We start from the raw sequence: 16,315 nt of genomic DNA, 5'->3' as shown, positions 1-16,315 counted from the left end.
GTCAATGAACCCTTCATTTCGCCATTTGACATTAAGATTTTCAATTACAGTGACACTATATTTGAATTCGTTGAATGACGTTATAACGACTTCCGACGCCAATCACGGAATGGAAATTCTATGGCTATTTCTTTCTCGAGTTCATCTTGAAATATATTTCAGTTTCTTTTATGACGTAAATGTAAGGTTGTGGTGCGGATTAGTTCACAAGCTTCATTCTGATGCAATACTGAATTTAAAAGACTTGCGACATCACCCTACAATTTTACAAAATCCTTAAGAAGATAAAAAAGACTAATGACACTTTTGGTGATAGAAATGATGAATATAAAAATCAGCATCAGGAGCAAATAGAAGAGGAACTGAATAGTTCACTCAAAGTGAAAAACGTTCAAATAGTATCAAACGTATAATCTTTGAAAAAGATCTCTTTCTACATAGGTTTGACGACCCCATGATTGGAATCAATGTTCCAGAAAAACACGTGGAACAACTGAAATAGCTGATGTGTTATTTTTTGCTCGAAGATTAAAAAAATGTCTGAGTTCATTATTAAGAGACTTCGAATACTTTCTGGTGCATATCTGTCTGTTGTTATTTAAGAATTAAATAGATCGTCATATCTCAACTCTATTGGGAGAAATAATATAATGGTATGCGTCTGATGCGTCTTATATTTTTCAAGCAGTCCATATTATTTGTAAATATTAATCAACGTGGAAAATACGTATCTGGTTCAAACTAGCTTACCAATATTGAAATATCCGCCCAAACTTATCCCTGTTATCCATCTACACACTTACGGGAACAAAAACAAAACAAAACATACGCTCACATAACTTCGTGGAACTGACTTCAGCGATGCGTACAAAAACGTTGGATAACGATAAACTCTTCTATCTTTTCTAAATTATCTAAATTTTCTTTTTATCAGCTTCAGATGTAGTGTGTTAACATTTGCAATGATAAATTAAATTGAATTCGCTATTTTCATTACATTTCTTGATTTCTGTAGGTAATGTCTTCACTTCATTTTCCAGGTTATTTGGGAGATCTAAATGGTTTTGATTCTGATGCTGTAGACAATCCTTGGCAGTTTTCTTCTTGTTTCAGCTCTGGTAAGTCCATAGTACATATAGGGATTCTCAAGAGGTTTTATGAATTCAGACCAGCAATATTCGCTTCTGGGTGAAATGAATTCTTGGATTATTATACCTTTATAACCCATTGACAGTATTAATATACATTAATAAAATCGCTATATGAATCTCAGACAGATTCCAAGAAGTCGAAGAATCAGATTAAAGTATTCAATGGCCTAAACCCTTCGTACTTCGTACTTTGGTTTCCAATCTTTCACTGCTTACTAAATACAGATGTTGGCAATTTATGTACAATTCCAATTTGATTTGGCTTATATTTCCTGATATATTTACGAGTAAATTTGTGAGTCTTGCTGAGTTGATATTTTAAAAATGATGAGTATTAAAATCCACGAGTCTATAGTATAATATTGTAATCGCCTTCTTTCCGATATCATGATCGAGGAATTTAAAGTTATCAATAACTTGATCTTCTTAAAACCCCCTATATAGATATTATATTCAATAGATATAGTGCTTGCTAGTTCATAGTATTAATGATTTAATTCATCGTAAATTGTTGAAAGGTAATGTAGCTATCCTTATAGGGATGCTCCGGCGAACTGGCAATTTGCATCACCTTATTCTCACTTACAACTGCGGTCATGACTTCGCAGGCAAAACAGATCCAATATTTTTGCATGGAAGTTTTTTTGGTCTTGGGTACGCTCAGATCAAAAATATCAGATTCTCACAGGTTCTAAGTTGAAGGTAGATGCGTTGTCAAACCCCGGAGTATGAAATGTGTTCGGTTTTCAAGGTTATATTATACCTTCAAGTCAAGGTCGGTCGGACCTCTTGTAGAGAATATATAATTGGTATACAATTTGTTCTCGTTTGACTTATTGTCTTCATTCTATTATTCTGTATTTCAGGACCTGTAGAAAATGGGTGCAATATATTTTCTGATATACCAAGTGATCCTGAACAGGATCTCGAAGATGACCTATTCGACGATGATATCACGTCAGCTATTAGGATATTTGATCTAGACCTATATAATATTGGCAGGTAGGTCTGTTAAAAAAATTCGTCTTATGAAATTGAACCTTTTTTCACCTTGACGAAGAACAGGGAATGGTCTGGGTCAATGCTCGATGAGTAGGGTAAACCCGTGGTTTCATTGTATGCAATGATTCTTGAAGTCGGACCAAACGGGTATTTTATGTATCAAAAATTGTTTTCAATGTTATTTGTTTTCTTTCAGATCTGAAAGTTATGTCTTTGGTGAGGATATACAAAGTCAGTTTAACTGTAATGAAACTAGATTGAGAAAGTTGTGTACACCCGAAATGGACGTGATCAAACTCCAAACAGAGAAATTCAAAAAATTCTTCGACAATACCGTTGTGCGATGTCCTTTGACTAACAATCCAACCATTTGTTTGATAAAATACGCATATTATAAAGATCTTAAGGAAAAACTGACACCAACTACGAAATGTAGCAATGTTTCTGATTTAATTTCCTATAGAAACAAGGCTACAGAAAGGAAAGTACTTAATAGATCTCTTACGCATAATTCAGACTCGTCCACGAAAAATGGAAAAAAGAACACTAAAGGTGAAATGAAATCTACATCTGTTGTCAAAGATGTCAAAAGTGACACCCGTCAAAATAAAGGACAAAATTCTAAATATTCCCTTCAACAGTCTAGTAGCTGTCCAAGTCGTCTGACAGCTGATACGAATGAAGCGTCTTCAAGTCAAAATAATAACAACAATAACAACAACAATCAGGTGAATAATAATATAAACAATATCAAGAAACGTCAATCACATATGTCAGTCCAAGTTGTGCTCAAAAAGGCCATGTTAACAAGTTTAAGTGGAAAAAAATCATCGAAGCTTGAAAGTTTCAAAATCCGAACACCAAGTACTTCTTCGCAGGAGAGTAAAAGTACTAACTCCAAGTCCATTTCAGCGGTAGCTTCATCTAAATATGCTTTCAATGACGGCGATTCCAATTGACCACGGAGGAAAGTATAAAAAATGTGAAATTGTTCTGATGTGTAATTTTGTGTGAGAATTTTCTAGCAGTGGTTGAACACATTAAAATGTGACAAGTTCCTCTGGAGCCGAACGTGAAAGAAGTGTTAGAATCCTGGTTGCCATCTCTTATCTCAGGAAATTTTCACTCATTTGCTAGTCACAATTTCTTGTAAGGTAGTGATAGAAATATTACTGGGAATAAAAGAACTATTGTTATGAAACCTAAGAATGTCTATTGTAGCTTTGTACCAATACCCCTTTCATAATATTGTCAACATAAACATGGGGAAGGCATTATTCCGACAAAATTTCAATAAGCTATTGAGAGTCTATTCAGTCTTGTGTATATTGTACTCAAACTGTATTGTGTGCTGTGATAATTTTGTAAACTGCTTTGCTTACTTGAAGCAGATTTTAAGAAATGTAATGCTAGTATTGTGGAAGTGATGGGATTATTTTGTGTGTGTTATGGAGCTGTTGGTTGATTGTGCGTTCGTGATGATGTCTTGAGTCTGGTAAGACATCATCGTTAATGACCAAAGTATATTGTAGACTCGATGGTGATTGGTGAAATTATTAAGTGTGTTAATATGAAATGCAGTTGACAATGTTGGAACACATTCTGGTGGCGTGTGCTGAAAAATGTTAAGTTGCTTTCGTGATGTATGAAAAACCGCTTGAGAGGTCTGTTCTTTCCGCAAATTCAAAGGGGATTTAAAATTATTGTTATTTTGTTTTTAATCGTTTGTTACTAGTTATTGCAGTTGTTATCTCTTAATTGCCATATTATTTGGCCTGTTATTAGCTGTAATCTGAATTTTGATTACGTGATTCTTTGTGCGTTATTTTGTTCACATGCGTTTTGTTTTAGAGCTAATGGGTGTTATACCCTTTTTATCGAGCTTTCCTAATCGATTATTATTTCAAAGAGCATTATGCTTTGGTGATTAGATAAAAAAAAATTGTGATGGTACGTGAAAATATGAAACTGTGAAATTGTGCTTGTTATTGTTCTTTGTTATCTTTTGTCATTTTATCACTATAAGATATACTATAATAAAGATGACAGATTGTTGAAGGTTTTTGTTGTAAAATGGGTCTTTTCAAACCGTAACCAAGCTGCACTAAGGATATCCAAAATCAATTCAAGCAGTTATTATTAGTTTTTTTACACCGGATATGGATGTATCGACTTTCACGTCCAGCGAAGGCGAAAAGGTTTCCTTTCAACAAGCCGTCGTAGATCACTTTTTACTACTTTGTGTAGATGGAACATATCGTTCAAACATTTATAAAAAATAAAGTTTTATCCTGCTTTTGAGTAGGATGAAACAATAATTCAGACCTTTTGCAGGCATAAATATTTTACGTATTGCAATTTTCACAAGACCTTAGTTTTAAGCAAATCATGCACTCAAATCCTTAAGAAAAACTTTCAATACAATATGTTGTGCTTCCAATGTCACCATAGGTGACTCATCATAGTTATAATCATCTCTTCAATCTCTAGCTCGACTTAATAATTTTTGGAAAGGCTAGAATATTTCAACAAAGCCTTAAAATCATATTTAAATCAATTTCTTCTAAGCCTAAGGAATTAACTGTGGGAAATGTAAGGGTGGCTCGGTTTTCTCCCTTGAAATATACAGTCTTGGGTTGTACTTCCTATTGTTTGCATTCGCTTTCGTCATGTAGCGCATTCAATTTGGTAGCGTAACACTGCTCTCTGAAGCGATTCGTTGCACACTGCGCTATAACCCGGTTGTGGTATAAACCATTGCACCCCCAACAACCTATTCCTACTATTTCAAGATGAATCAACATGACCAAAAGATGACAAACGAAAATGAAGCTTCAATTGTACTTTATGGTAGTGTTATTTCGAAGAATGTGGCAGACGGATGTTGAGAATTCGAAATATGGCTGTGCATCGGCGGGCACGATTCAGAAAGCATCAACACGAACAAAATAAATGTCAATTAATAGCAGTTTTTCCCATATTGTAGACCGGATGCGAGTGTGCAAATTGCTACTGCGCATGCAAGTCACACTCGCTGTCGGAAAGCGCGATGGATAACCCGCTTCCGTTAAAGCGAGCTGAAATTGTGTGAAAAGGGGTTTCGTTAAAGCGATTTGAGATCGGTTCAAAGCCGTTTCAGTATGACGGGTTGATGCGCTCTAAGATTTTAAAGCGCATTCAATCCACTTTAAACCGTCGCTAGTGTGAACCGACTATAGAAACATCAGATGGTACTGACTTACTCTGTTAAAGAAAAAGGCGAATATACAAATATTATGCCCCCATGGGATACAAGAAAGATCAATACATATATAGAAATATAAGAAATAAGCACGTATGTCATTTTCAGTTTATTATTTTATAAGACTTGAGATTTGGAAACCTTTTCCCAATTTTAAAGGGACAGATTCGCCATTTTCGGGTGATGATATGGGTCTTGAATATATATCTTCAGACTTACTAGATATTTCCGAAAATAGCATAATTTTGAAGAAATTATCTCAAACTATCTATATATGTCTTTTCTATATAAGGCAAAGTCTCAAGTCTCTTACAAATGCGGATAATTCTGGACACACATAGATTTGAAGTCTTAAATTGTGAAGCTGAGCTGTGATCAATGTTACTGAATAGTTAGCCAAAAAATTCCAGTTTCTGAAACTCATGTACAATGGCAAACCTTTCCCTTTAACACACAAGTAACAGACAGATCGAGTAATAAATAGTTAAAATATGTTACAAAATACAAAAAAGCGATCTTTCTGGTTGAAGCTCACACTTCAGGATAAGCGGAAGCCACTTGAAGACCATGTATATGAGGAATATCGTAGTTCTGAATTCTGAAATCTTGACCTTCCAAAGTGAATTTACAGGCTCTGTTTGGTTCAGATAAAATACATATTGTAGATAAAGCCATATCAAATTCAGGACTGGTACCGATAAAAAATGAGCTGATCGGTTTCCATTTCCCATCCCAAGTGAAGGTAAACTCTACCAAAAATGGCTACAATTAAAAATATAAAGGATTTAAATGCAGTGTGGTTACCATAATCAATATAGTGAATGGTTATACAGTTATTTGTGCAATTCATAAATAGCCACCAAGTTCGCTTCTTCGGAAACGTTGATCAAGTAGCTCTAACCTCCACCAAAATGTTTTTTTTTTAATTTTAAGACTATTTTCGACTTGGTATTCATAGCTGCAAAGGTTTGGCTTTAAAAAAAAGTCGATTTTAATTAAATTACCTCTTTCTTATTAATGTAGCCTTTGTAGTCAATTCGGCCACTAGATTCTAATTTATGAAATCTGACCCAATTGTGAAAACCAGAAACCGAGGAACCTTTAAATTCTCCAAGAAAAATATGTTCAAAGCCACAGCTATTAGTTATTCCACCACTCTTTCTGGAATATCTATGGAACCAAAGTTCTTGAAGTTTACTTTTAAAAGCAACTTGGCCGGCAGCAATATGGTCTGAAGTAGAATAGTATTTGAAAACAGGATTATAATGGAATAAACTTCTTAAGAGTCCAAAAAAAAAACTGCGATTTTAAAAGAAGTCGATTTTGGCTTGTGTATTGAGAAGGCATATTAGAAGAACAGCCCTATTACTTGGGTACTTACTATTATCCACCAAATATTTATTCGCTATTTGCATAACTGAGGTATTTAATACTGTATTAAGGAAAGCATCAACATCAGTTTGGTAGGCAGCATCGCTGGTTTCTCTGATAGATTCACTAGTGTGGTAATTATCCCATAAATCTAACATGGCCTTATATGTTGGTCCATTTAATTTAGCTTCGTTCACAAAAGTGAAAAACCTGGAAAAGCATTTTGTCAAATATACTACACTACACAATATTTTAGATAGATATTAGGCCAGGCCATTTATTTTCTCGTTTTACGGACTTTTTCTGGAACAAAATTTGTACGGAGGGCAAGAGAAAAAATAAAACCTTTGAAAGCCAGAATTTTCCTAATTTCTCAGTATTTGTTATTTGATCAAAAATCATATATTTTGTTAATAGTGGAAGTTTCTGATTTTCTATTCATCAGGAATGAAGGTCGGATTTTTTTTTCCAGCGGATCTGATTTATTTCTTTTTTATGGAAAATTGAGGTAAGAGTGTCCTTAAAACAAGAAAAAAATTGGTCTGGCCTTATTGACTATATTAATTTAACAGCAATGACTATCGTCAAGGGTAACAGAAGGATGTGATACAAGGGAAACCATAATAGACGGAAATATATGTCAATTGTTCCAAAGATGACAAGAATTTTCAACATTGATACTCACGGTGTAGTAGCATGATCGCCACCTGGTCCCCGAGCTGTATGACCCTGATAGTTAACTTTGAGATCAGCTGGACCGAAGCGATGAATATCAGCATCCCATAGTGTCTGAGCTATACCAGAAAAGCTTCCAGTGTGACCAGGATGATTTGTTATGTGGTTATGGTTTCCGCCTATAACGTAACACGTAATACAATGTATGTAATTTATGACCATTTAATTATCTTCTGAGGTGCGCAGTGTGATGACGGATTTCCAAGGACGGTCTCATCTGGGATAAGACCCGGGTTTCACTCCTTAAAATATCCCTATATTTCAATAAAAATTTCATAAATGAATAATATCAAATGACGTATGAAACTAGGAACTTACCATGACATTCTGTGTTGTAATCCGAGCAACAATCATGGTATTTACTACAAGCATAGTTACATTGACAGTTAAAACTGTTATCTAAATGCTTATTACATCGACCAACACAACTATCTGAAAAATATACCTATAAATATGTATAAAGATTGAAGGTAAAATAACATACTTATACAGCAATTCTCAGATAATGAGACAGCTACACGCAACCTAACTTGCATTCCACAAGTCAAATACTAGTGAGGTGGATGTGGATATGAAACGAGTCAATGCCTGATTCATTGAACAGTATGAACGAAGTCAGGTATCATAGTTTAGTCTCCAGAAATTACAAACAATTTACATTACCACTGATACTTCTAGAACACCTATTCAGAATGATGGTTTTGTTTTTAGAAACTACGAACAAATGTATTGTCCAATAATATTAGTTTTGATACTTGATTTCGTCATATTTTACCTAATGTGATCACTGCTCGCGAGATACATATGATCAATTTGTGTAAAACATCATTAGAATTTCTTTGAAGTGGATGCAATATCTGCAACAGCGACTTGCAAAAAATATTTACATTCTGAACAAACTTATCAGATAATGTTACCTGAAACAACTGCATGAAACAGATATAAACTAACAATTGACAAGACTAGTAGCTTCAACATGGTGGAAGTAAATACTTCTAATTTCTGAAACCTTCACCGTTTTATTCTGTCTTATCATAAATTAACCCACAAGATAAGCACTGGCTTCCTTTGTCCGAGTCACGTTTTTCTGCAAATTTTTAGTACTTTGGTTTTAACTGAACTCAATCCCTGCCATACAAAACTCAGATTAGAGACCCAAACCAGACTTGCTTGATAAGAAAGCAGAAAAGATGAAATTAATGGCTCAGTCAATATCTAAACCTGATTATTATGTAATGTAACGTGTTTAAAACGTCTACCAAATTTAAAATCATAATAATTGTTAGAGAAAGGATATTGTAATCCGGTCTGAAACAACGTTTAGTTTTTTTTTTTGGGTGGGGGGGGGTTTGTTTTTCTGCAGAATGGGATACAAGGCACTTTGTGTGATAAAGAGTTCCTCATCTCCCCACGGTCTTCAAACTATTTTATCCACACTATCAAGGACACAAATTTGTTGTCGTTTGTCGTTTGTTTGAGTGGCCGTCTCACTTAAAGTAAACGTTACCTCGTCATGTTAAGAAGACCCTGGAAGGCCAAATACCACAAATTGGTAAAGTAGGTAAGTCCTGTATTGGAAAGTGAAATTGACTTCAATTCCCAAGAATGGCTGTCCTGTAAAGTCCAAGCTACAAGTCGACAATATGAGATGAGCTTCAGCCAATAAGAAGGACACAACAGCTGGGGATAGTGCTTTAAAATTATGTTCGTATAGAGAAAGGAGAGGGGGGACAGAATACAAAGCATACATAGACACGTGGTAATGCTGTGGTAATTGTGGTAATCATGTCTGTCAGTCACAGTTGGAATAGATTTTTCAGAGTGTATGCTACTTGTATGTTAAATGACCGATGAAGAATATATTATATTAGGCGATTAAGTTAAACCTAACAACCAGTGGGTTAGTATTTGAAGGAGGTCTATGGTCACCGTTATATCAAGGCAGAATACTTAGCGGTCAAGGCTTCTACAGCTGCTCTGTTGCGTGAAACACAAACAAAGCACTGTCAGGAGTTCTGCAACTCATTAAATGAGAAGACCAACCTAAGATCTGTCTGGGGTAAAATAGACTCAATGCTTGGTAAAAAATCTAATTCTTCCATTCCAACTCTTTGTTACAGGGATTCCACAGAATACAGCAATGAAGGAAAAGCCAATTTGTTAGCCAAATGTTATGCTGACGGCAGTGCTGATACCAACCATACCAAAGAATTTCTAAAGAACAAGAAGACCTTCTACACCAACCACACTCCAATTCATCACTCGCCCTTAGAGGACGAACGGGATCTTAACGCTCCCTTCACCCTCGATGAGCTGAAGAAAGCACTGTACAGTAAGAAAGACAGCGCTACTGGTGAAGATAATATCAAGTACAGCATGTTAAAGGAGTAACCAATGGAAGCGTCTACAGTTCTACTAGAATTATTCAACAAATCATGGTATAATGGTACAATTCCGGAAAGTTGGAAAACGGCAATGGTCATTCCTCTACCAAAACCGCAGAAAGATAAAAGTCAATGCAGTTCATACAGGCCTATTTCTCTGACCTCGACTCTATGTAAAACATTTGAAAACGATGGTCAACAATAGACTTAGATACCACTGTGAACTAAATGGTCTTATCGATCCCAACCAAAGCGGCTACAGAGAGAAACGGTCAACAATGGATCAAATCGTTCGACTTCAACACGACATGGCCGCCCAACTCGGAAAGAAGAACTACTTCAGCGCAGTATTCCTGGATCTGTCCAAGGCCTTTGACTTAGTCTGGGTTGATGGTTTGCTTTTTAAACTTAATAAACTTGGCATTCGGGATCGCATGTTCAGGTGGATCCAAGACTTCTTTAGGGATCGCCAGATACAAGTGAACGTCGCCAATTCTCTCAGCGAGAAGCACTCGTTGGAGAATGGCACCCCGCAAGGCTCTGTTATTAGCCCTACCCTCTTCAGAATTATGATCAATGACCTGGCCCTGGATTATGTAAAGCATATAGAGCTCTCGGTTAGCACGGCTCTATATGCAGATTACAGTTCGATATGGACTGGTCACACTGACCTCAATAAAGTTAAATGGCGTATGCAAACTGCTTTGAACCAAGTTGCTAAATGGGCAAACGACTGGGGTTTATTATTTCGGAAGCTAAAACCGTCGGTTTGTTCTGCAGCAGAAAGAAAGATCACGACAGTATTGACCTTAGACTGAATGGTGTGAAGATTAAGCATGAGAATTCAGTAAGGTTCCTGGGAGTACACTTTGACAAGTGTCTGACTTGGAGTAAGCACATTGACTATATCTGTAACCGGTCTACAAAAATCTTAAATGTTATGCGTTATGTTTCAGGTACTGCATGGGGAGCAAACAGAGAAACTCTAATGATGATGTACAGGTCACTGGTTCGTTCAGTTATTGATTATGGTTGTATTGCCTATGGTAAAGCAGGTGATACTCAACTGAAGAAACTCGACGTTCTACACATGAAAGCTATACGTATTGCCACCAGGGCAGCCGTAGGTACGAAGAATGGGGCGCTACTTCAGGAGGTGGGAGAGAAACCCCTCTCTCTTCGGAGGGAGGAACTATCTCTCAAATTCTGGGGGAAACTTCAGTATTTGTCCGAAAGCTGTCCAACGTATTCCAGCATCAGAAGATTTACTCGTGTCGGAAATAACCAGAAGATTTGAGTCATCTATTGAGAGAGCATCAGCTCGATCAAGTAACGATCCTTGAACGACGCCTATCGGTTACTCCGTTTTGGAAGGTTACCAACCCGACAGTCAACACCCAGCTGATCCAGAGTACCAACAAGCACGAGAGCCCAGTTGGAGCAAGAGCTCCCGCTCTTGATCTCATTGATTCCGTGTACGCCGACCATTTGAAGATCTACACCGATGGTTCCAAGAGTAGTACCGCAACAGGTTACGGTTTGTGCATTCCAGCAAAAGGCATCCGCATCAGTAAAAAGAAACCCCCCGCACTGTTCAGTGTTCACAGCAGAACTTCTTGCCATCAGGGACGCGGTAGCATGGCTGTCCGTCAATCACACGGAGCATGCCGCGATTCTATCCGACTCGCTAAGCAGCCTCCAATCTATTTTTCTCACCTCTTCTAATTGCAGGTCAGAAGTTATTTCCGAAATAAGAAGAATGATCCACAACTACCAAACCAACAACGACCAGAAGATTGAATGAGTATGGGTTTCATCGCACGTCTCCATTCCTGGCAATGATCAAGCAGACCGTTGTGCCAATTAGGAAAGTCTGAGTCTGGAGGATATCGAGCCTGTAGAATACTCCTATTCGGAATTCTGCAGATACCAAACCAAACCAAACCAAACCATCCATCTGTAGCCATCTGCAAAGTGGCAACCAGACTCCGGACCAACAACGTACTACGAGACCATCAGTTCAACGCCATTAAATGTCGCTGCGGCCACGTTGCCACAAGGTCGCATGTCCTCATTCAATGCACTGAACTGAAACTCGCTCGTAAGCCACGGCATACCACTCACCATACAGAATGTTTTGGCTCCACCCACGGACCACTGGTATACGATAATGGAACTAGTCTTCCATTTTATAACCAAATCTGTCTTGAACTACCAATCAACAAGAAATACCATGATCAGAACGAACTTGGAAGAATGAAGAAGACCGAGTAACTCACGCTACACCATCCAGAACCGAGTTTCACCACCATGCCATTCGACCCGACCAGATCTAACGAAGAATCAACAACCAAACCAACAATACCGAATCATCCAATTTGATCCAATCCAACTACCAACTACTACGACTACCAACAACTACCTAGTTTGCGATATCAGCATCCGCTGGAAGCGAACGTTAACTTGTCATCTACCATACCTACCTACCTCACCGTTCGAACATTCTTCTTGTCTTTGTGAAATGGTTATTAGGTATTTTCTTAGAATTGCATCAAACAACAACTGGAAATAAATCACAGTTAAATTCTCTGGCTTTTTTATCAACCAATGATCAATGGAAATTACAAACTGAATTAAGGTGTCAAATATTTAACAATACACCATCACATTATTGTGAATAAACCTTTTGAGGTTTGGATAGCAGTTTTGGAAGCCAATGCAGATCAGACTTCTGATGCAGTTGTAGGGCAGAAAATTCATGTAATCAAATAATCGCTATATTATGTAGAAACGAATTCGTTAATTTCACCTTCCGGTGAGCATGTATTGAATATAATGGTCACAACCACGTCACTTGAAGATGTTAAGGTCGTATCTCGGATAGAACTTATGTACAATAAATCGTATCTTACAATGTGAAAACAATTCCTAGGAGAGAGCAATCGCCATAATATATAACAGTGAACAAAATCTCATGATTATAAATCTATTTCCCCTTACAATTAGAAACTTGGGTTTTGTTTTTAATACAATAAACATCGTACACAATGGGTTTTAATTTGGATTCATGACAAAATAACACGTTTGCACGATTTGCCTTTACTTTTTGAGAAAATGGAGGGGAAATGTTCCTAATGATATACAATTAATTCAGCGCATCAAATTACAAATTTAATGAAATGATCTTAGATCATAGGACAATAAAAGCTTTAGACTCTTTTAGAAAATATTTTCATTTATTTTACCAACCAAGGACAATTATTGCAAAGTTGTTGGCCGCTACAATACTTAACCCAAAATAAGATAGTGTTTTCGATAAATCTGATAGTCCACTGATGTAATCAGACGTATATTAGATTCCTTAAGCTATCGTGCAAAATGGAGAAGAATGGGGATTGGTTTTTAAGAATAACTGCATTTTTAATTTGTTAACCTACTTTGTGACCTAAAATTTAAAAAATATTATCTACGGGTCACCATAGTATCACTTGTTAGAAAATTCCATTCATATGGTTCGTTCTCGCGTATCACTGATAGCACTTTATCTATAAAAAAATATATATAGATAAGACATTAAAAAAACAATTGCGGAAAAAGCTAAAGATGGTTAACAGTGCAACTTTCGTGATTTTTTTGGCAACACACTTTATTTTCGGTGAAGGAGGTATGTCAATTTTCAAATAATAGCGAATTTAATTCATTCTATTTTTTCAGGGATTTGTCAGTGGTAATAACCATTAACCCATACTCATATACGTCAGACAATTTGAAAAAAACCGCCCCATTTAACAAAGCCAGAGCTGCATAATCAACAAGAAAGAGTCACTCTTTTATAATGTTTGTGCAATTGTGCACCAATAATGCGAATAAATTTTTTTATCTATTATTTACAAATTGTGACAAATCAAAACGAATATATATATATATAAATATATAGGGAAAATGTCACCCTAGCCATTTAACATGGAACTGAGCATGTGGTGACATCATTTTGATACTTTTTTTTGATATCATGCGACACCTGTGGTTTTGTTTTTAGCTACTCATAAAGATCGATGTATAGATAGGTGTGGTTTTGATTATGATTCCCGATATGATTGTCACTGTAACAGCCAATGTGAGACGTTTGGGAATTGCTGTTCCGACTACTGGACAATATGCAAAGGTAAGATCTAATAATAATCCAATCATAATATATAAACAAAATATTTATCTTTTTCTAATCTAGCAATGATATTTTCATTTTTCAAAATTGGGCATTGCATTTGGTGGTGTTTTTAACTAGTGCAATGGATGACCCTTCTGTCGAATTTGATTTCAATAAACAAATACACATTGGTTATCTACATTTCGAATAAAAAATTATCTGTGTTACTTAACTACTTTTTCATTTTAATCTTGGTACCCTTTCTTTTAAGCTGGTGGCGTGGTTCACACACATCATCCACAAGTCGTGACTGTATTGCCTTTAGGAAAGTACACTGGAAGTGAAACTGGTATAGCTCAACAATTATGGGACGCTGATGTTAACAGATTTGGTCCCGCAGATCTAAAGATAAACCTTCAAGGTCATACCGGAAGAGGTCCTGGAAGTGATCATGCAACCTCTAAGTAAGTTTCCCGATGAGAAAGTTACCAAGATATATATGAATGTTATCTATCTGAGAAGGCAAAAAGGGCTATTTCTTAGACAATTTTGTTTTTCTAATATTATCATTTGCTTTTTGAACTATAAAGAGTTACGTACAGAGGGATTTGTTTTACAATTTACAATATTTCTTCTTAATTTCAATCATGTACCGTACTGTAACAACATACATCAATTGTACTGTTGCAACCGTAATCGTAAATGTATTGAGCAAACCTGATCCAACGACACAACCCACTATATTGAATATTCATACTTATGTTACAGTGTTATTTATCTAAAGTGTTTCACCAAACACTTTGTAAATTTCAGATTATTTACCTATGTAAATGTAAGAAAGCTTCAAAGTCCAACCTATAAAACTTTGTTAGCTCTGTGGGACAACTATCATACTAGTGAATCGCAACACGAATCAACCACCGCTCAACATCAAAATGAAATAAACGCTTTTCTTGATGCTGTCATGAATACTAAAGTTATGCAATTAGCCTACAGTTATCTTACAACTTTCAGTAAGTTCTATACAACCACAATCACCATGCATCTCGCAATATGAGAGGCTGGTATTGCTGCCAGTGATGTTGCAGCTGGGTTTGCCAACTGTGGATCCGCTTTGGAGTCGTCACATATAATCAGTTTGTACTTATAATATAGTCAAGAAGCTCCTGCTCTATACATTCTCTTGATTTATATCATCAATTTATCCTATCAATAACATAATTATAAAATCTTATTACATTTTCTTCAGAGCATTTTATTGGAGATCAACATGCTTTCAAGGCCAAACTTCAACAACTTTGGTTTGCCTTGTACTCTAGATCGAGCAATGGGCCAAAGAATAGCTGTGGATTTGAACACATTTTCCTGGGAGAATTCAAAGGCTCATCTGTGTCAGGCTTTCACAACTGGGTTAGGTTTTATAAATTGGAATCTAGTGGTAGAATTGATTACAAAGGCTACATCAATAAAAAAGAAGTAAGAAAGCTTTTCTCGAAAATAAAAATTGACGTCAAGGCCTTTTCTTAAAGACATAGCAGAAATGTAAAGGAGTTTTATGATGGGTGGTTTTTTTTTTTTGCATGATACCTCAAAATATCCATTTGGTTTTTAGTGTCTGTAATGTTTCACGAGAGTTATCCAAACTTAATATTCAAATGCGACAAATTCATGTCTCAAAAAATGCCTTAGTGTTGACACTGTCGAACAATCTGATCCAGACCATTCGCCACCTGTAACAAAAAGTAACAATTTTCCATTTCAGCCTTTTCTAATTGAGTTTACCTTCACTTGGGATGGAAAATGGAAACCAATCAGTTCATTTTTTATTGGAACCAGTCCTGAATTTGATATGGCTTTATCTACTATATGTATGTTAACTGCGCCCAATAGAGCCTGTAAATATACTATACAGGGACAACATTTTAGAATCCAAACTTATGATAATACTCATGTGAGTGGATTACAAGTTGCATCAGCATACCCCGAAATGTAAATAAAACAGCTTGCTCTACTAAATGGGCCTGCATCGTGATCTTTTTGCAGTTGTAATATTTTCGATCTCTAATGTCTTAGGTTGAAGCTGTCCAATTTAAAAACGAAGCAAAATAGACTGTCTAAGTCATTTAGAAATACAGCTTTTTCTACAGCACCTAAAATCTTTGGATTTTCTTCAATGTCTGCATAACCCGTTTTGAACAAACTGTTTGTTGTCATTCATCTCTGATATTGTAAATAATTTACATGAACATGAACTTGTTCCTTAACAGATAGTATCTATAGACAT

At 36.1% G+C, this 16,315-nt stretch overlaps 2 protein-coding genes across 2 annotated transcripts; one reads left to right on the top strand and one right to left on the bottom strand.

Annotated features, from left to right (window-relative positions):
* Window positions 1-5,925: 5,925 nt before the first annotated feature.
* Window positions 5,926-7,933, bottom strand: LOTGIDRAFT_129256 (hypothetical protein; the record flags this gene model as incomplete). The annotated part of the gene is made up of 5 exons (XM_009064718.1): window positions 5,926-6,156; window positions 6,399-6,625; window positions 6,764-7,000; window positions 7,473-7,619; window positions 7,819-7,933. Coding segments are annotated over 5 exons (957 nt in total), but the record flags the coding sequence as incomplete, so codon positions are not given.
* Window positions 7,934-13,474: 5,541 nt separating this feature from the next.
* On the top strand, window positions 13,475-16,062 carry LOTGIDRAFT_220728 (hypothetical protein). The gene is made up of 6 exons (XM_009064717.1): window positions 13,475-13,548; window positions 13,924-14,049; window positions 14,303-14,495; window positions 14,845-15,044; window positions 15,281-15,507; window positions 15,794-16,062. The coding sequence occupies exons 1-6, from the start codon at window positions 13,488-13,490 to the stop codon at window positions 16,022-16,024; spliced, it is 1,038 nt and encodes a 345-aa protein (XP_009062965.1). The 5' UTR covers window positions 13,475-13,487; the 3' UTR covers window positions 16,025-16,062.
* The last annotated feature ends 253 nt before the right edge of the window (window positions 16,063-16,315 follow it).

The sequence above is a fragment of the Lottia gigantea genome (genome assembly GCF_000327385.1).
Source record: "Lottia gigantea unplaced genomic scaffold LOTGIsca_64, whole genome shotgun sequence".
Lineage (NCBI taxonomy): Eukaryota > Metazoa > Mollusca > Gastropoda > Lottiidae > Lottia > Lottia gigantea.
The sequence above is the reverse complement of the archived record's forward strand: the minus strand, read 5'-3'. Positions and strand labels throughout refer to the sequence as shown.